We start from the raw sequence: 21,781 nt of genomic DNA, 5'->3' as shown, positions 1-21,781 counted from the left end.
ATGAGTCCAATCACAGTATGTGAGACCTGCATATTCATGGATCCATGCACTGCCCCGCCTCCCTGTTCCTGATTGACAGGTCTCATTGATACCATACCACCATACTGCCATACTTAGGGACTGTCTGCCAATATTTAACTTCATCAAGGGGAGAAAATGCTACACAGTCCCCGTACACCATGCTGGTTGTCTACTCTCTCTCAGGTTGTTTGGTGAGGAGGGGGGGTGGTGTGGAAAGGTGAAGGGTCAGAAGGCACAGCAGGAAGTGACACCCTGCACCAACACACACTAGGCTGGAGATGGGTTACACTTTAGTGGCTCTTACCAGCAAGTGATGGAGCTGGAAAGGGAGGGAAAAAAGGTGTATGGAGGAGATGGCAGGGGTAAAAGGGGCATTTCCCATTGTAAGCATGCCTTTAAGTGATAAATAATGAGTTGTAATGTGATGAATGGTAAGCGGGATGATGGGGTACCTGTAATATATATTCAGGGTCTGGATCTCTTCTTCCAGCTTCTTATAGTCCTCAGCCAACTTGTCCTGATTATGATGAAGGAAAGTCAATGGAGCCTGGAAAAGAGAAAGAGACAGTAGCATTTATAAAGCCTGAAGGCTGCAGGGTCTCACTACTGTAAACCACCCAGGATGCAAAATTAAAGGGGACGTTGACAAGAAACTTGTCAGAAATGACATACCTGCTGGTTTGTGTTTAGATACTGATGTCGGATCAGATCTTCTTTAGACTTAAAAGAACTTAATTTCTCCAGAAAACATCTATATACATTATGCATATTAGGCTCTGGCTCTCTGGCCCAGCATTCTGCTTGACTTCTAATTATGCACGTCTCTGTCGTGCATGAGATTCTGGCCACACCCTCCACTTCTCAGGAGATGTGTGATGTCACCAGCTTTCGAGAAGGGGAGGAAGTGGGTGGTTTCTAATGCATGGGCTTCCATTATTAGGAGCCGAGCAAAGCTCCGAGGGCAGGCTCTTGGGTAGGGGGTGGAGTGGCCAAATCTAATAAAGGCTAGAGGCATGCATAATTAGTAGTCGAACAGAGCGCCAAGCGTTTTCTGGAGAAATTAAAGGGGTATTTTCATCTGGGAATTGAACTTTAGTTTATCTGCCAGATATATACATTTCTTCAATTGCATATTATTAACAAAAATTTCCCTGTCTGAAGATAATTTCCCATAAATGTAGTCATATGGTCCCTTAGAAACCGGAGTGTTGTTGTTGGATACGACCACCGCTGCTGAAGTGACTGTACAGAGAAACAAAATGGTTTTGGAAATTAAATGGACTGGAGTTACTGCATGTACCACAGCCGTCCTCTAGAGATGAACACTGAATCCATGTGATCAGGCGCCTCAATAGTCTTTTGTCGCCCCATTCTTCCTCATAGACTGTAAGCTCTTGTGAGCAGGGCCCTTACTCCTTTTGTTCCATATGAATGTTTTTGCTTTGTCACATTTTATTTGCCTTTATTTGCCTGTTACATGCCTTTATGTCTAAAGCAAATATGATTTGGAATCAGTATCTAAACACATTTTCTTGCTTTAGATACTATATTACAAAGTGGTACATTTCCTTTAAGCGGGACATCTGCTTTAAATTTAGTGACAGACATTTTCTTCATCTCCTCCAATGGTTTAAAGAACAATGGAAATGATGCTTCCTACACCCACTAGTGAAGATTTATAGATTTATCAATTCCTGCAGGACTAATAACACGGGCATCTCATTTTCTAATTTCATTCAGAACTAGTTGGGAAGGTATAAAGAAGGGGTTAAAGCATCACCCGCTTGAGTTTGGTGCCTGTGACACCGCGGCAGACAGTAATGTTCTAGGAAGATGCAATTATTCCTCCTCACAGTTTGTACCTTACAACTATTTCCCTAAGTAAACACGGCCAGGCGCTAACGACAAAATGACTTTACTGCCCAAAGTCTTCGGTTTTTGTATTGTTTTTCCCATTCACATACAGAAAGAAAGATGCCGTTTTGTGCCTTCAGCTTTTAGGGTGACCCATGCGTTTTCATGGTTACAGACTACAAAATAAACCTTGTAGTCCTTCTCCCTCCTATCTGTTCCCTATTTCTCGCTAACATGCACTTCGTATATGAATGCGCTATAAAAACTGTGGAAATCTATCTTGATGTCCAAAGCAACCAATGACATTACAGCTTTTATTTCATATGCTGCTCTTGAAGATTGAAAGCTGCTCTATGATTGCAGGGGCAGATTATCACTGCCATGGGCCTTGGGCTGTATACATATTATAGATCCTATAGCCTTTGGAATCACTTCCTACATATGGTGCTAGAATCAGCTTCTTGGGGAATGAAAGATGTCTCCCTTCTACCTGCTATCAATCTATGGTTTCGGGACTGTTGGAGGACCTTCAAAGGTCCTGAAATGGCTCTTGTGTAAATGCATATTGAGAGGAAGAACAGATGTTGGAGGATTTCATGGGTGAAGCTATAAAATTTAGTGGGTGGCCCAAGGCCCCCTAGAAGGCGTTAGCCCTGGTCTACCACCTAAATTGCCTATGTTATAATCCACTGCTGTATGAATGGTTTCTCTTGTCAAAAATAGAGATGAATGGACCCGAAATTGAGGTTCGGCATCTCAACCTGACACAGACTTGTTGCTTGATGGGCTGCAGTGATGCAGCATCAGAAGTACATGCGCCCGCTAGAGCTTACAGGCCTGTCAACTGGGTGTTACCACATTCAATCCCAACATAGTTCGATACCATGAATGTGAAGGGACCTGTCCCGGTATTCATCACCCATTATCTATTTCAATTGTCAATTTATATAAAGGGGTTATCCGGGTGTTAAAAATTACTTATGGCTGGGCTGGGGAGGGCTATTTAAAAATAATAAGCATGTACTTACCTCCTCCGGTGCTGCCGATGTCCCGCGCTGCGGTCCGTGCCCCTGTTTGGGCTCCTCCCATCCGTCCCTATATCTCAGCATTGTAAGCGCTGGGAGATGGTGTCGGATGGGAGCTTCCGACCGGCTGGAAGCTCCCTGTGCGCCCTTGCAAACAAACCGGCACACAGATGAGATGGACCGCGGCGCGGGACATCATCAGCGCCGGACGAGGTATGTACAGGTTTATTATTTTTAAATAGCCCTTCCCAGCCTGGCCCTAAGTAATTTTTAAAACCCGGATAACCCCTTTAGTAAAATACGGTAGATGTGTAATGTGTGCAGGTGAGTAGGCAGATGCTGAGTATTCCCTTATACTAAAATATTACATACCCTCTTATTGGTAGAATTATTTTGGTGAAATGTAACTTCTTTAACAGAAATGCTAAATGAAGACACCACAAAAGTAAATGGGAATATCTCATCTGCAGAGAATACAGAGTGCTGCATGTATAAGATGAGCAGAAAGCTACAAGAAAATGTGTCTTTTGATATTTTCATACTCTGACAACTAAGCCCCAACATTCTGTATAGGACTCGCACACTCGCCGCTCGCACCGTCTTTCGCTGCCAAGTTAGCAGACTGTTTGAAAGATAGAAAATCACATCCTGTTAAGCCCAAACAACAAACATTCTCCATATGTCAAAATGAAGATCTAACTGGGACAAAAGCCAAGAGCCCCCCCTTCCCTCCCCAACCTTTACGGTTTATAGTGGAGACTAGTAGTAGGATGCCTTACGCCGGCCATGCCTCAGTCCCAGACACCTGCCGGCTCACAGCTCCCTGCCAATAAAGTAATAAATGGCTTCCACCTAACAGGACTCTGATGCAACTGCTCTGGAGAGGGAAGGGTTGGGTTACCTGCGAAACTTACAAAAGCGGGGAAGGAACTGTGTGTTCACGAGTGTCTGCCAACAGAAACGGTACTGAAGCAAAGGCTAATTATCAGAAGGTGAGCTCAGAGCAGGCTTGTGCGCTAAAGGTCTTGGAAATATTCTTACGACTACTTATTCCCAAAATGTTCCTGAAGAGAAAGCTTTGTGTTCTACACAATATGATGCTTTCTGGCAGTCAGTTACAATAAGAGACGGTCAAAAACAATCCCAAGACTACATGTTATGCCTAATGCACTATTGGGCATCCCAAGGAATGGAGCAAAAGGTTGAGTAAGCGCCCTCTATTTACTGTCTATGGGACTGTTAGAAATAGAGAAAAGGAGTGGCAGGGTGCATGATCAACCTATTGCCCCATTTATTATGGAAACTGGGACCCTCTTTCTCATGACCAGTAAGCGTTCAGCAGCCAGAAACCACCAAAACATCTGCTGCTACTTACCGAACACAAGTGCTTAACACTAAACTACCAATGCAAATCATTCATGTGAATGGAGCCTGAAGGAACCCATTTATTCTGTTTTGGACAATCCCTTTGAAGGGAAACTGTCAACTTTACTTGCAGCAGTAAATAGTGAATTGAAATACAATGGGGCACATTTACTTACCAGTCCCTGGTGTATTCCCCGATCCGGAATGTCTGACTGTGTGCCGTGATTCACTTAGATCTCCTGCATGTGTCGCTTCCCCAATCAGGTCAGGTTCACCTTCTTCTTCCCAGTGTATGTAAGTGCATTGTATGTGACACAATTTTAAAGTTAAATCCCGTGCTCAGTCCAAATCCCGCGCCCCCTATTTCTGTTGCATGAAAGCTGGCAGGATGGCGCCAAAATCCGATTATGTGCGACACAATCCCCTTCTAAATAGCTGTCATAGCGGTGCAAATCCCGAAAATTTCCAAAATCCGACCAAAGTGCGTTCCGCTGACCCTTAGTAAATAAGCCCCAATGTGTCCTGCGTTCACACATTGCTTTTAAATTGTGTTTTGAAATGCAATTTAAAAGCAACAGGCTTGGGCCTCCACTGAAACAAAGACGATTGGGAACAAACACCTAACGGTTTGCACGATTGGGCCAAGCACCTTCCAGTACCATATGAATTGTGTTTCAAAACACATTTCCAACACAATGTGTGAATGCAGCCTTAGGCCGGCGGTACACGTGGCATCTTGAACCCGTTTTGGGCTGTTTTTAAGCATCCAGTTTCCGAAAACCATCAGTTTTTTGAAAACGCATCAGTTTTTCAAAAACGAATGCATTTTTAATGCACTGCTTAAAAACGGCCGAAAAACAGGTTCAAACAGCCACGCGTGCCGCCGGCCTTAGTCTTTCTAAATGGAAAATGTAAAAAATGTGGTAGTATTCGGAAAGAGGGGAGTAAAAAAACAAAGATGCCACAGGGTTAAAGCACTTGTAGTTGTATGTGGGTAATTTGGGCAAACCGGGCCCCCCTGTGTTGTACACAGAGGATGATCTTTTGAATGCAGCCGCTTCTCATGTGTATCTGCTTTCTCTTTTATAAATACTGTAGTATAAGTTTTTTTTTATCTGTTTGCTTTCCCCAGGCTTAGCACACAAACAGACAGACAGGAGCGGGAACATCAGCCTTATCTATGTGCTTTTTATTTATAATAACATGACTTTATTACTTGTATTATGATAAAGAAGTTACGGTTATGTTGTCCCAAGCAGATTCCAACTTCTTCACACTTCTTCGGAAGCCCTGTGTATACATCACTAAAGGTTTTTTTTATTAATGTAGACAAATATTTGCTACCTGGAAATAGTCAATAAGCTGTGGCTGACTGTTCTTTTCACCTTATTACATATCTGTATGTGGTACTTCTCAAGTGTACAGTCCTTCCATCACTCCTCACCGGGCTAATAACTACTATTCTGCCCTGACTATTCAGATGTTAGGATAGCCCTCCATAAGTGGGTTAGAATCTTTTTGTGAATTTCATTGCATTTTAAGGAAGTGGACATTCTTAGATTTTTTTTCAACTAAGGTGAAGCTATCCAGTGTTTTTTAACCTAGTCCTGATTGCAGACCTTTTAAAGGGAATCTACCACCACGATTCTACCTATAAAGGTAGAAATACTGCGCATGCGCACAACTCCGGCTTCTTGGACGAGGAGAAAAGAAGCTACTGGGGCGTGGAGTAGCCGCGACGTGTAGCCTCATCCACGCCCCAGTAGCCGCTTTAGAAAATTTACATATTAGGGTATTAAAGATTTTAAGAAGATAGCTGGGACGTGAGGATTAGCTCTAAAAAGGGCTATCCTCACGTCCCATACATCCACCTACCATCTGTTCTACCTTTATATGTAGAATTGTGGTGTTAGGTTCCCTTTAATGGAACAAAACAGTCAAAGCTAATTATTTCAATAATACATGGTGCAGGACCTGGCGGGAGGAGCAGGACTCATTTTCACTGCATTCCTAGAACCTTACTAGAATGTAGAGTCATGCTCCTCCCTCAGGCCCTGCACAATTCAATGAATCAGCAGTGCCTGGAGGGTTCCTTCAAGACCCCGGACCCAAGTTTGGCATCCTTTAATAGGTGCTGCTCCACTTTTCTTGATGCAGTTTGATTTTATTCTTTACCCCTCACATTTAGCAACCAATCTGCTTATTAGGCTTCCCTTCTGTCAGTCTGGCACCACCTATCTGAGAGTAAACAGTCTAGTTAACCTAATGGGTGCCACAACTAACAGCACTGATTGATGTGGAATGGGGGATGCTGGACTGAAAATTCCAATAACGTCGGGATCCGTGGAGCTACATCTATAAAATGATGCATGCCACGGGGCACATGTATCATAGTTTTTCGGCTGCCACTTTCAAGTTTCTTGAAGTTGGCCTACTTGATCATCGCAATGTATCTTACGTTTTTTCCCTTTGTGATACATGTGTTGAGTTGCCTGTTTAGTCTCAATTTTGCGACTTTTTCTTTCATTGTGCGACTTTTTAGTCCCAAATAGTAGCTGCGAAATCGTGTCTGGGTCTAGCATGCACTGTTTTGTAACTTATTATGGGACAATTTCAGAGCCCAAAAGTCTCAGAAATTAAAAAAACATCTGGGCTACAATGATAGATCGGGCACACTGCCTTTGGTACGCTGCTTGATTCTGCACCTAAAAAGTTGCAAACTGCGAAAAGTTGCACAAAATAAAAGACCCCCCAATAGGAGTGATATATGTGCCCCTAGGTGTTTCTTGAGGCGGTAAAGGATTCCCTTAAAAAAAAAAAACCTTAAAGGTTTGAGGAAGATGCATAAAAATTGTTGGCGAATAGACGAGTGCATATTCAAACTCCACAGTCGTATTCTGCACCAGATAAATCATGCGGGATGAAATATCTGCAGTAGTTTAGAACTGCGGAATTGTACTTTGGACCAGCTATTAGTTGGTCTAGTTTACATCAGAATTTTCTGGTTCACAGATTGACTAATATCCGAGAGACCACACCCTATTCAGTGGGAAAACTGCCCAAAGATGGTATAAAACCCTGAATAAATGTGGCACACGGCATATCCATGTGCCACGTTTTGGCATAGACAGGTTAATAAATCTCACGCAATTCCTTTGATGTAAGTATTTGGGAGGTCAGAATCCCCCTATGAAAGGTCACGCGTCTCCAGTTTTGATTAAGTGAATATATATTTAGTAATCTAGTCCCGATAGAAATGTGTCTTAATCCTTGCTATAAAAATGGTTTAAAATTCCTTATGCTTCATTTATCAACCTTCTACGACAAAAGGGGTGTGGCCTGATAAAAGGGGAAGAGGGGTATATATCAACAATTTTGAAAATGTGCCAAAAATTGCTATTTTTTTTGGCATAACCTAAGCCAAGTCATAGGTAGTAAAAAGTATGACTAGACAGTGTTATACTTAGACATATTCATTATCAAGCATCGGACACGGTGATCCATCTGGTGGAGTATAAGACTGTCCGTCTTCCTCTTAGACTGAGTTGAAGCAGAAGTCTAGGAGTGTAGGAGGTATCCATACCATGTATAAGTGTAAGGGGGGAGTATTTATGTTATGTGGAATAGGTTATAATAATTTTCTATTTGTGTGAGGATCACGATCCATCGTCCGGCAGGAACCGCGCTCTGAATTTTCCCCTCGCCCTCCTGAACAAGAAGCCAGTGTTGTGACGGTGAGTAACTCCTCGGCATGAGTCACCCAGTGTCAACTACTGCTTTGCTTCTACTCCGAGCCCTAGAACTGTGATACGTTTGGGAATGTGAAATGTCTTTGACTTCCTCGTTGGAAATTGACGTAAATGTGTTCTGCGGAATGAAATAGAAGCTGTTTTCTTCTGGTGTGGAGTGAGACATGGCTGCTTTCAGCGCTGGGAAGAAATGACATCAGCCCGATTACATTATAGCACTTCAATGCACTTGCAATTTGGAAATGTTAAAATTTTACGTTATTAGTTTATTATGGTATATACAATGTGCATGTTGCCACAGAACTGTGCTAATATGAATCCTATTATTTATAAATATTTTTCTTTACAAATTCCAATTTTTGACATTTTTATGACACCAGTTACAATTAAAACTTTTATAAAGTTTGAAATTTTAATAAATGTTTTAAAAAATACTACAGAGCTCCAAATTTATTGCATTGGCATGAAGTGAAATGATAAAATTCTGTCTCCCTGTGTTCGTTATCATTAATATAACTATATATATTATACTGCCCTTCCTGTACTGACTTTCCAATGAGTTTTGTGCTTATGAAAAAAGCAGCTAAGCTAAAAAATGGGATGTGTCTTAGACTCCCTGAAGGCGTGTAGCTAAGCTATTACAAATGGCCACATTCATCAAACCATTCATATTGTTTGTATAAAGAAAAGTTATATGAAACATTGCTTGTACCCAGGGGTGCACTAGCCGTGAGCTAGATGAGACAGTTGCCTCAGGCGGAACTACCTGCAGCAGGATAGAGGGCAGGATTAGGGGCGCAGTCGTCTACTAAAAAAGCAGGACCTGACACTTAAAAATAGTGTGTTCTCACACCTAAAGTCAGCATGGGTGTGATACCTTGCATGGAGAAACCACTTTAAAAAAAAAAATTATGTGTTATATAACTACTAGATGGGGTGGACGGGGGTGCAGTTATATATCTCGAGTTTAAGTTCCCCCCCTGCTTATACCAATTCAAACAAGGGGTACAGGTCTGTGAAAAAAAAAACTTGCTAAAATTGGTTTGATCTATGTAATTGGAAGGTGTTCTGAGGAGAACTGTTTTTTTGCAAACTTGAAGCTGGTAACTGTACTTGTACTTGTATTATTAGAAGAATCCAGATCACATACACAGCGGTGCCAGAGATAGCCACATGCAGCTATGGTGCCAAATTGCTCTTAAATTCCCCTGGGCAATTTTGCTTAAAGGGGTTGTCCAGTCACACGTAAGCCCATATACATAGTCAGCTAACTTGCTGATTGTGGGGATTTCAGTGGTGGGACCCCCATGGATCTATAGGGGTCTATACTTCAAATGAACAGAGCAGCGCCGGCTTCTCTATTCATCTCTAAGGTGCTGGCGGAGCAAGCTCAGTCAGTTGTTCAGTATCTCTGTCAGTTCCATACACGCATGTCCGACCTGCTGCTGCATTCTTTTTGGGGTACAACCGTGGTACAACAGACCCCCGTTCTCATGATCCGTAGAGTCTCACCACTGAAACCCCATACAGATCAGCAAGTTAGACCTTATCCTGTGGATACAGGCTAAATTATAGCGACTCCACCGTTCAGCCCTTTAGAACAATGGTTTGGAGGTTGAGTTTTTCAGCATTAAAATCCTTGGCCCGTGAATAACAAATGGAAGACTGGGCCTGGGAGGGGACTCCAAACATCATATATATGATACAAAGGGGCACATTTACTTATCCGTCCCGTTGACGCCGCCGATCCGGAATGTCCGACGAGGATTCGGAGCTGCTGCTATTCACTTTGACCGTGCGTCCAATTTCCTGCATGTTTCGCTTCCACGCTGAGGTCCGCTGGAGTTCACCATCTTCTTCCCGGTGTATGTGAGTGCTGAACTTGCGACACCATTTTGAAAGTTAAACTATACGGTTTGCCAGAATCAGTTGGGTTGTCCAACGGCCATGCCCCCCGATTTGTGTCGCATGCAAGCCGGCGCCTATGCACCACAATCCGATTGTGCGCGGCAAAAACCCGGGGCGATTAAGGGCAAATCGGAAAAATTCACAAAACCCGACGGAAATGCGTCCGACGGACCTTTAGTAAATCTGTCCCAAAGAGTCCACTCTTCCTGGCTGAACAGCAGCGCTGGACTCTTATTATCAGTACGGTGTCATAGTATAGGAGCTAAAACAGCAATAAAATAGTAAAATTGTAAAATAAAGGGGTCAAAAATGATCTTTATTGTGTAAACATCACTAGGGGATTAAAACTTGAGAACTTCTTTCATGGGCAAATCCCTTTAAGCCTTATCGCCTCTATAATACAGCAATATAATTTTTCTAACACAAATGTGTTATGGAATTGTGGTGTCTGAAATGTGCTAATTTCTTAATGTAGTATCTGTACAATTGGTAAAAACGTGTCCACGTAGAAGACAATCATTGCATGAGAGTGAATAAACCAAGTCAGTGAATTGCATAAAAAATGGCGAGATATCAAAAATAGCAAAGTCCCCGGGCGTCTGTAATAACTTCACATTTGATTGGCACGTGTCTCAGATATATTAATGAGATGAAGGACAAGAATGCACAATACTAGACACAATGTCAACATCAAGTGCAATAACTGTGTTTTTACAGGTGCATAATAATGCCCTTTTAATGTCAACATATAAATATTGCCAATGCTATCTAAGAGAGATGACAGTGCCAAAAGCACTAGATACGGCTACTGGAGGCTCTATTGACACATATATGAAAAAAGAATTTATCTGCAGATCTTTATACATATAAAAGAGACTGTGTAAAGTCAACAGTGTGAGCCGTGTCTGTCTAAGTAGAGCGGCATGGGCACTGCCAACCTGCGAGGAGTGAGACAGGACACTTTGTATACAGATACATAAACCCTATCTTGTCTCTGTACAGAACGCCTGTTACTCTTCTAACCTTCTTACCTGATCGTTGGCAAACATTGTTTGCCTAACTGCAGGAACTACCTGAGTCACGGATGCCTTATGGGGAAGCCTTGAGCTATGAACTGAAAGTTGTCCATATTTCCTGCTTTAAAAATCCTAAATAAGCTCTCCTGCTTATATTCACACGCTGCGTTTGTAGCGATACATTTTATTATGGGACTCTCTATATTGACTTGTTCAATATAATTCTCATAGTCCATATAGTAAATGTATTTGCTGTTGTGTACACTCATTTCCACAGATGCAACATTTCTGCCCGGGAAAGTTAAATAGTAACTAAGCCTTTGAGTCAATTTTAGAAACTAATATCGCAGGTGATAACAGTAAAGCTTGTAATATACTACATAATGTAAAGAAGCTTCTCTGTGCCTTTTGTCATTCTCCTTTCTGCTGTAGTGAGCAGTGTATATGAAAGCCTTTGGTGATCCATTCACTTCAGACAGATAAGGAGGCTAAGGATTAACTTTTTCCATAGAGAATATTGCCCTAGTTGATTCATCTCTATGAAGAGATTAGACTATCCAGGGACTGGCCTTAAAGAGTGAGTCATTAGACACTTTATCAGGTCCCTTTATCTTTCAGCTGTCAGTGGATACAGGACAGAAATCTGATTTCCACAAACTGCTTAAATAAGGGAGAAAGGCTGGGGAAAAAGAAGGACATAGGAACAGATTTGTATAATGAAGTATATTACAAAGTTTATAAAATTCTGTAAAAAGGTTAGTTTAAGCTTAAAGGAAACCTACCATTTAGAATGGTAGGGGTAAGCTGTAAGTACCGAGCACCAGCTCAGGGTGAGCTGGTGCCGGTATCGCGGTTTTAACACTTTTAAAACTTTAGAGCAGAAGAGGCTCCGGCGCTGCGTGCGCACGATCGTGCACGAGCCTACATAGGAAATACCGGAGATGTTCCGCGCGCACGGTCGTGCGCAGCGCCGAAGCCTCTTCTGCTCTAAAGTTTAAAAAGTGTTAAAACCGCGATACCGCGGTTTATAACACTAACGAAAGTAAGTACCGGCACCAGCTCACCCTGAGCTCACCCTGAGCTGGTGCTCGGTACTTACAGCTTACCCCTGCCATTCTAAATGGTAGGTTTCCTTTAAAAGGGATCCTCTGGTGTAGAAAACACACTATTATATAGATTTTTGGTTATGAGAGGGATAAATCCGATATTTAGGATCTCTATTTCTGTGCCATGTTCCATTTTCCCTTTGGGGGTGCTGCAGGCAAACAGTTACGGAAATCTTTCTTCACAGATCCGAGCTGATCATTGGACATCAAAGCAAGGGAACACTTTCTTATCAGCTTTATGTCTTACAAGGAAGCAAGTTCCATAATTTTCAGTAGAACGTGTTGATAATATAATATCTTTAAGTAAACCCCCATCACCTTATTATGAGAAAGAAGACAAATGTACATGTCTGGTGTGGATTTCCATGTTCCATCTCGCAGGGGACCTGTAGTACAAGGTGTTTGAGAGCCTATAAAAGAGACACTTATGGTTTGAAACCAGTGATCTGACCCTTGTCAAGTGCCCATTCACCCATATATATATAATGTATACCTATGTATATAATGATTATTAATGTTATATTCAAATGGATCCAAAAGGAGAATTAAATTATATAACTAAAATTTAGCAAATATCCTACATGTCTACATGTACATCAGCATATTAAAAAGGATCTGAATGATTCTATACATTGTATCCATCATCCTATAACTTCTGTGTTAATTGAATCCACAGGTTTCTTTCACTTAAATAAATGGAATAAATACATTTCCAACACTGATCCGCTGTGTCTTGTCTCTCACAAAGTCCCCATTTAAAGCTGCACCTTCCTAACTTTCCTAGCCTCCTCTCACTTGGCAGGGAGCTCAGCAGACAGACTCTGGTCAGATGCACCGAATGTGAGAAAGAGCAAGGAGCCCAATATATTATACTGTATATACTTCAGCCGTGTGTCGGCCACATATATGGTAAGTACACTGCTCAAAAAGATAAAGGGAACACTCAAATGGTACATCCTAGATCTGATGGAATGAAATATTCTCACTGGATACTTTGTTCTTTTAAAAGTTGAATGTGCTGACAACAGAAATCATCAGTGGAAATCAGATTTACAAAAAAAGCCAGGATTTGGAGTCAACCACAAAATTAAAGTGGAAAAACACACTGCACACTTATCCAACTCTGATGTAATGTCCGTAAAACAAGACAAAATGAGGGTCAGTATTGTGTGTGGCGTCCACGTGCCTGTATGACCTCCATACAACACCTCGGCTGCTCCTGACGAGGTTACAGATGGTCTCCTGAGGGATCTCCTTCCAGACCTGGACTAAAGCATCCGCCAACTCCTGGACAGTCTGTGGTGCAACGTAACTTTGGTGAATGGAGCGAGACATGATGTCCCAGATGTGCTCAATACGACTCTGATTTGGGAAACAAGCAGGCCATTCCATAGCTTCAACGCGTTCATTTTGCAGGAACAGCGGACACACTCCAGACACATGAGGTCTAGCATTGTCCTGCATTAGGAGGGCCTACCACATCAGGCCACCTCTGGCAAGCACATGGAGGGCTGTGCGGCCCTCCAAAGAAATGTCACCCACACCATTACTGACCACTGCCAAGACGGTCATGCTGAAGGATGTTGCAGGCTCTCTGCGGCGTCTCCAGGCTCTGTCACGTCTGTCACATGTGCTCGGTGTGAACCTGCTTTCATCAGGGCGCCAGTGACGAATTTGCCATTCCTGGTCTTTGGACATCGGGCCCTCATACCATCCTCATGGAGTCAGTTTATAACCGTCTCTACAGACACATGCACATTTGTGGCTGCTGGAGGTCATTTTGCATGGCTCTGGCAGTGCTCCTTCCGTAACTCCTTGCACAAAGGTGGGGGAAGCTGTTATGTTGCTACGGCCCCCTCCACGTCTCCTGGTTTACTGGCCTGTCTCCTGGAAGCGCCACCAGCCTCTGGACACTATGCTGACAGACACAGCAAACCTCTTATTTATTTAATGGATTGGGCACTTAGACCCCTTATTACTGACCCAATACACTAACGTTATCATTAAACTATTAAGCATTATGTTTTCCTGACGATAATTTAAGATAAAGTTGAATATCTAAGTAATATTTAATAGAATCTGGCAGCATGAAAGTGCAATCCTATCTGTATGCAGCATGTTATAGAGAAGGAGGAGCTGAGCAGATTGCACGTGTCCTATCTGCAGGTAGCATAATATATAGCAAATGCAGCAGACCAGATTGTACATAGTGTCGTATCTGCATGTAGTATGTTATAGAGCAGGTAGAGAAGAGTTGATTGTACATTGTGTCCGATCTGCAGACAGCATATTATAGAGAAGGAGCTGAATAGATTGTAAATAGTGTCATATCTGCATGTAGAATGTTATAGAGCAGCAGGAGCTGAGCAGATTGTACATAGTGTCCTATCTGCAGGCAGCATATTATAGAGGAGCTGAGTAGATTGTACATAGTGTCCTATCTGCAGACAACATGTTTTAGAGCAGGAGAAGCTGAGGAAATTGTATATGGTATCCTATCTGCATGTAGCATTTTATAAAGCATGAGGAGATAAGCAGATTGTATATAGTGCAGTATCTGCAGGCAGCATGTTATAGAGAAGGAGAATCTAAGCAGATTGTACATAGTGTCCTATCTGCAGGCAGTATGTTATAGGGCAGCAGGAGCTGAGCAGATTGTACATAGTGTCCTATCTGCAGGCAGCATGTTATAGAGCAGGAGAAGCTGAGGAGATTGTATATAGTATCCTATCTGCATGTAGCATTTTATAAAGCATAAGAAGATGAGTAGATAGGACAATATGTACAGTATGTATGTGTAGGCAGCATATTATAGAGCAGTAGGAGCAGAGCAAATTGTACAAAACATGCTATTTGAAGGCAGCATGTTATTAAGCAGGAGAAGCTGAATAGCTTGTACATAAGGTCCTATCTGCAGGCAGCAAGTTATAGAGCAGGAGGAGCTGAGCAGATTGTACATAGTGTCCTATCTGCAGGCAGTATGTTATAGAGCAGGAGAAGCTGAGCAGTTGTTGATACTTCTAATTGACCACCAAAATAAATTGGTAACAACAATTCAAGACTGCTCTGCTCTTTTCATCAGCCTTGGTAGAATACAATATCTGAAGACACACAGATTTATACAGAAAATGACAAGGCAATACTAGGGGAAGTGATACATCCAGGAGATGGAATAAAAAAAAATTCATTCTCAGTGATCAACCTTTTCATGGCTGTATGAAACGGGCTTAACGTGAACCATAACCTAGCAACTTGGCAGAAGATTCCAAGATATGGGCCTATAATTCACAGGTCATTTTAGGAGGCTTTCTCTACTCACTATAAAAATAAGGTTCCGTATTGTTCCAGCCCATAAAAGAAAGTGAGCGCCCCATTTGGCTTTTGGCAGGATCTTCATATAGAATGATATGGTGGTGGACCTTGCGAATTGAGCCAGGATTCCAGTACATGGGGAGAGAAGGGGTTAACACAAGCAGCGGCTGGGCTTTGTTTAATTAGCAGCTAAAGGAACAGATGTGTTGACTGTCCTTCCTACACAGCATCTGGCAAAGGAGAACAATTGACGCGTCTTAAAGCCTGTGTCCAGCTGCCGCGCAGTAATTACCTGCTGTATAGGGATCGCAGGTGATGTGGGTGCACGGCGGAGCCAGGCTCGACCACTGTGCCACAAAGACAAACAGGATTACGCTTAACCATCAATGAAAGCATTCCTTCACATGCCCCGCTAACTGCACAACACAAGCGCCGGGTGCCCATTGTTGGGGGAGAATGTGCAATAGTGAGGATACAGCCGTATCGCACATCTCTGGCCCATTGTTGTAGGATCACACTCATGGTTATGGCTAGGAAATACAGGGCTTATTTTAGATTTTGGGTTAGGGCTTATTTCAAGGAGATGTCCACATTTAATCTTGGACATAAAAAAAGAAAATGAATGTTTTATCCAAATATAAAAATATGTACAGCTTTAGAATCGTAACTCGCAAAACCCTGAATTACATTGTGAATTAGAATCTCATATCTAGCACTAGCAATTTCCTTGTGTGAGACCGTTGTGTCCGTGTAGCTCCTTGTAGAGCATTGTATCTGGCAGTTCCCTCTTCTCTGCAGCTCCCTCCTCCTCCTCCATGCTGCCTTGTGTGGACAGTCTGGAGAGGGGCAGGCATCAGACAGTGATATCTTCTGAATTCGGGCACCTTAAAAGACAGTTTTGGTGTCATTTTAATCCCTTAGCAACTTGGCCCTCATTTGTTTTTGTTTTTCCACTTTTCACTCTTAACTTTCAAAATTCTATAATTTTTTTTTAAATTTCTGCGTATAAAGAGTAGTGTGTGGGCTTATTCTGTCTTGTCTGACAAATTGAACTTCAAATTATGGTATTTAACATTCATTTTCTTATGGTCTTGGTTTTCACGGCTTTCATTGTATGCCCCAAATAACACCTCTCCTTTATTCTTTGGGTCAGTACAATCACCAGGATACCAAATGTATATAGGTTGTATTGTGTTTTAATACATTTAAAAAAAAGTAAAATCTCCTGTAGAAAAAAAATAAATTCTTGGTTTCGCCATCTTCTAGACTACAGACTACTATTTTTTGGACTACTATATGGAAGTTTATGTGGACTTTGCAAATCATCTGTTACAAGGTGCCACTGGCACTAGCATCAAGTCCTGATGACGTAATGGGGAATGACGATCTAAGCCAATATGGCCGTGGCCATGCGCTGGTGCCTCTTGACTGCCGTCGGCAGCTCGGCTGAGGGCGTTCACTAGTTGTTACCACTGGGCGTTTGTTGCAATATGCAGCAAGCAACTAGCTTTTATGGAGAGGGCCTCAGCCCATGAGCACTCTTCATACTCCAGTAACCAACTTGTCACGTAGGAGAGGGGTTAAAGAGGGGATTGTGTTTCTAGACACAGAGATATCCAGCTAAAGTTGGGTGTTGGAGATTTACATGAAAATTACACCCCCATTGCAACTTTGTGAATAACCGCGGTCCACTATCACATAGAATCACTACTGTGTTTTTAGATGCTGCCGTTCAGAAGATAAAAAAGATTGTAACTAGGGCATATTTTTGGATAAAGGATTTTAATTAAACTTTAAGGCTAGGGTTTATTTTTGGGGGTATGGCTAATTTTCAGACAAAGACTTTGGGTGTGTAAAACAGTTCTGTAATACTTTCCCTTCCTTCCCTCCACACATTTCTCATGAAATCAATAACGATACCAGCATTTGCTCATTACCCCATTGACATCCTGCATTCTAGAGTACAGCCACTTGGGGGCAACACATGGAATCCTGGGGGGAGATTTGTCCATGGCAACCAATCAGAGCTTAGCTTTCATTTTTCCCAAAGCAGTTTATAATTTTAAATCTAAATCCTGATTGGTTTCCATGAGCAACTGGAACAGTTTTACTTCAGACACCTCTGATAAATCTCACCTAATTATTATATTGCATATTAATTTCTGATACAATTTTGCAAAATGATCTTATCATAAAAAAATGTTTTGATAAAACATGGATACAATTGGGTGTCGGGGACTAAAATGAAATCAATGCAACATAGAGCATTTAAATGAATCATTAAAATAACTGATGGAATCAGGTTTCAGAGCAAAAATTATCTTTTTTTCTACGGTATAAACACCTTCTGCATCAGACTAGCTGTATAGTAATGCTATATTTTCTTTTAGCATTAGTTTTATGGAGAGGTTATCTGGAGAAATGAAAAGGATTACATTCATCATTCGATGATGTGACCAGAGGATGGATTGAATTGATTGATTTACTGAGGAGATCCAGCCCCCACAGTCACAGCATTTTGTCTCTGTCTGTCAGACAGTGTCATTTGGCTGTAGTGACGGAAAGGATACTTCAATGCGTCCTTCACAAACTTAACAAACCCACCCAAGGGTCAAAGATCTTTTTACAGATGATTAAAATAATCAATAATTTCTTTAGCTAGTAAGAGGGTAAGTGTTTTAAATACTTCTGATTCTTCATTGACATGGTCTCCTAATGGGATCTAATACAAAAAAAACATATAAAAGTGATACCAATTTTGGATATTATATCAAAACATAATATATTAGAACAAGTGTACAACCCCACACAAGTGACGGAAGTTCACCTCTGTGAACAGATGGTAAACCTAATCTTTAGCTGATTCAGGTTTATAACAAGACAACTACTGTTAAAGATATCTAGGTATTGAATATGCTGCCGCACACAGATCAGTAGAGCGAAGAGATAAGAAAAATGGAGATCATTCATAATATTCAGCCCGGAGCAACCAGAGACTAATACTAAAGACCTTAAAGGGGACCTGTAAGGGCAATTTAGGACACTAAACCACCAACAGGTCTTTATGGACCTGTGGTTTCGTTTCCTAAATTGCCCTCTATGTGGGCACATCTACATCCGGAGCTCCCGGGCCTGCACGTTTCGGCAAGTAAAGCTGTAAAGTAGGTACATCACATGCGCAGTGAAGATTAGATATTTTCCCAGCTTCACTTGCCGAAACGTGAGAGGAGGCACCAGTGTGGGACCTGCATATGTGATGAGTCCGATGAGTATAAATGTTTTTGTATCCACACAAAGCTAATATAAAGTTCGATTTTGGACCCTAAACCACAGGTCCATATGGACATGTAAATAGTTTGCGGACCCAAATCCTCTGGGAAATGTGTCTACTCCTGTCATCATTCATCAAATCTCTGACCCTTATGGGTCACCGAACTCAGTAGAGAATGGGGTGGGTCTGGAGATATTAAAACTTTTATGAAGTTACAAATGCTCCACCCTACACTATAATGATGTCGTCTTGTTTCTAAAAACTGACCAAAGTAAAGGTGTTTCTTTGAAAGATAGAAGTAAATAGCAATATAAGCTATAGGCTTTACTAGAAGTTTTCTCAGGTTTCGAAGGATCATTTTTCTGAAAGTATTGAATAGAACAGAGCAAGTGAGAGGAAGTTGTTTAACCCGGTAAAAGACTTGAGCCTACAGGCAGTCCCCGGGTTACATACAAGATAGGGTCCGGAGCTTTGTTCTTAAGTTGTATGTAAGTCGAAACTGTATATTTTATAATTGTAGATCCAGGCAAAAAAAAATTTGGGCCCCAGTGACATTTGGAGTTTGAACATTTTTTGCTGTAATGGGACCAAGGATTATCAATAAAGCTTCTTTACAGACACCTTACAGCTGATTATTGCAATCTGGGACTATAGTAAAGCATTCAGAAAGCATCACCAGAGGTCAGAGGGGTCTGTCTGTAACTATGAGTTGTTTGTAAGTTGGGTTTCCTTAAGTAGGGGACCGTCTGTACTCAAAGATCAACCAAAAATTTTGAAGTCATCCATAAGCGAGTTCACTGTTTGAATGCCCGATGGTGGTGTGAAGGAACGCCTGCTAAACGAATCTTTGGGTGGCACACTCTACACTTTTTAGTCCATATTGGTCTTTACCAATACTTTATGACAACAACGGGTAAAGGCCAAATGATCTATTTAGGAAAACATTTTTCTACTAGCCCGTTCATGGACTAACAACTTGTACATGGTACATGATTTAGCTCCAGACGATGACCACCTGTAATCAGTCACCTAAAATGATCATTTGTTGTTTCCTCCTAGTAGAAAAATAATTGTTTTCGGTGTAATGTGTAGACTTATATCTATAGCAATGGGACATATGTTTTTGGCTAAAGTTTATCCCTAACCCTACCTCAAAAAAATAAACTTATATTAAGCTCTTGAGAAGAAGAGAATTGTGGATGGTTTAACGTAGACAACTTGGTTTCTGCCATAGTTACAAAACACTGAAAACGTGAGCACCAGAAGGTTTTATGGTGTTCATTTATGACTTGGGTGCCACACATTTTGGTTTTAAAGTAATTTTTTTGGGTTAAGCTCCACTGGATATGTTCCTTTACTTAAGAGCCATTTAATGGAAAATTAGAGCGAGAAGGACAACAATGTTTCAATGATGGTGATGGCAGAGTAAAATGACAAATATTTGTAGCTCTTATGACAAGAAAAGAAGCAAGCCTGATGATTTATGAGCATCCATTGACCAAAAGAGTCCAATGACAGGTGAGATGACCCTGAAACTTTGTGAAAATGGGGAAAAAATGTTCCAGATTCTCACTCTGCAGGTCCTTTGGTGAGACTCTCGCACATTCACTGCTGCCTGTAGGCTGTAAACAGAGCTGACAGCCGTTGCTTCATAGAACTTATGTGGTTCCAAACACTTAAACCAGCAGTTCTCATCTACAACAAAACCCAAGTCCGTAAAAGAGGCAACGCAGAGAGCAAATATTGATAAGTAAACACCGGGGATGCTGGGTAACAGGAGCTGGCCACACAGTTATTACAGGATAGATGGATGAGTAACAGATGGCCATACACTTCTTTATTACCGTTTAATGCACATACACACACCGCGCTGCTAAAATATCTAGATTTCATGTACATTTATGGCACAAACCTTTTTATAAATAATAAATATAAAATAATTAAAAAGAAGAAAATCCTTAAATATATTAGGACTATGAAAACATAGGTTCCTCAGAGGAATAAATAACTTTAAGATTAACCATAGCACCCAACAAATTGCAATAAGTCTTTATTTATTTAACCCAAGGTAGCCCAAAAATGCATAGGTAGGGTTAGTAGCAGCCAGATGCAACTAATCAAAAGACCTTGGAATAATTGATCATCAGCAAGTGTGACCGCCCCTGTAAAAACGCTTGTAGTTTGGGGGGCTTAATAGACTGGACCCAATAACTTAAAGGACATCTACCACTGCTCACATGATGAAATCACGCACCACCCTGTAGGCTATTCAATATGGATTACGGCACATACTTTGGTTAGGGACATCAACCTTTATTTAGCTCAAAAATTGATTTACTTACAAATGCAAATGAGCCTTCAGTGCTACCTGTACGTCACCGGCCATCTTTTGTTCCCTTTGCAAACGTTAATTATTCATGCCCACATCTTTTTATGTGCCACCCTTCTGGTGCCGAGAGCCGTGACGTCACATCGCTCAGTACTTTTCTCACATGTGCAGAGACAAACTATCGTGCAGCCGATGCTATGCCGATTTAAAAATACCTTTGTCAGCATTTTTAAACATTTCTGTAGTTTATATCAGTTTAATGCAAATTACCTGGCTCTCTGCCAGCAGTGTGGGGTGAGTCCGGGGGGTAGCAGCAGCCTGTGTCCAATGCATTCTTCCTCTACTCTACACCAACCCCCTCCCTCCTCTGCCTGCTCAATGCACATGGTAGAAATTGGGGAGCGAGCTGGATGAGTGTAGAGGAGAGGATATTGACACAGGCACAAACAGGCTGTGGCTGCCCCCTCCACCCAGGCACTGAGCACACCCTGCTGGCAGGGAGCCAGATAATGTGAAATAAACTTATAGAAACTGCTGAAATGATTCAGAATGCTGACAAAAGCATTAGCACAGCATAGCATAGGCTACTGGGTATAGGTAGTTTTACAAGCTTTTGATTTATGAAGGTGTATTACATATATTACAATATAATATAATACAATATTACATATTACTTTTCCATCCTGCCTTTATTTTTGGTATATGACATGGTGGAATCCGTCATCTTCATGTGAAGTTGTATTTGCTTAATTATAAGCAATTATAAGCTTTTTAAGGACCAGATGTTTTTATTAGGTCAAAAAGAGAAATCTGAGTCATTTCTTT

At 41.5% G+C, this 21,781-nt stretch overlaps 1 protein-coding gene across 10 annotated transcripts in view; it reads right to left on the bottom strand.

Moving 5' to 3' along the window:
• Window positions 1-21,781, bottom strand: part of MIPOL1 (mirror-image polydactyly 1) — a 276,231-nt gene that overhangs the window by 47,112 nt on the left and 207,338 nt on the right. For all 10 annotated transcript variants that reach the window (XM_072115538.1, XM_072115539.1, XM_072115537.1 and 7 more), the window contains one exon: window positions 474-568. In XM_072115538.1, the coding sequence (XP_071971639.1) occupies window positions 474-568 (95 nt within the window). The remainder of the gene's footprint in view (window positions 1-473; window positions 569-21,781) is intronic.

Source organism: Engystomops pustulosus, chromosome 7 (assembly GCF_040894005.1).
Source record: "Engystomops pustulosus chromosome 7, aEngPut4.maternal, whole genome shotgun sequence".
Classification (NCBI taxonomy): Eukaryota; Metazoa; Chordata; class Amphibia; order Anura; family Leptodactylidae; genus Engystomops; species Engystomops pustulosus.
This window is presented reverse-complemented; position numbering and strand designations above follow the sequence as displayed.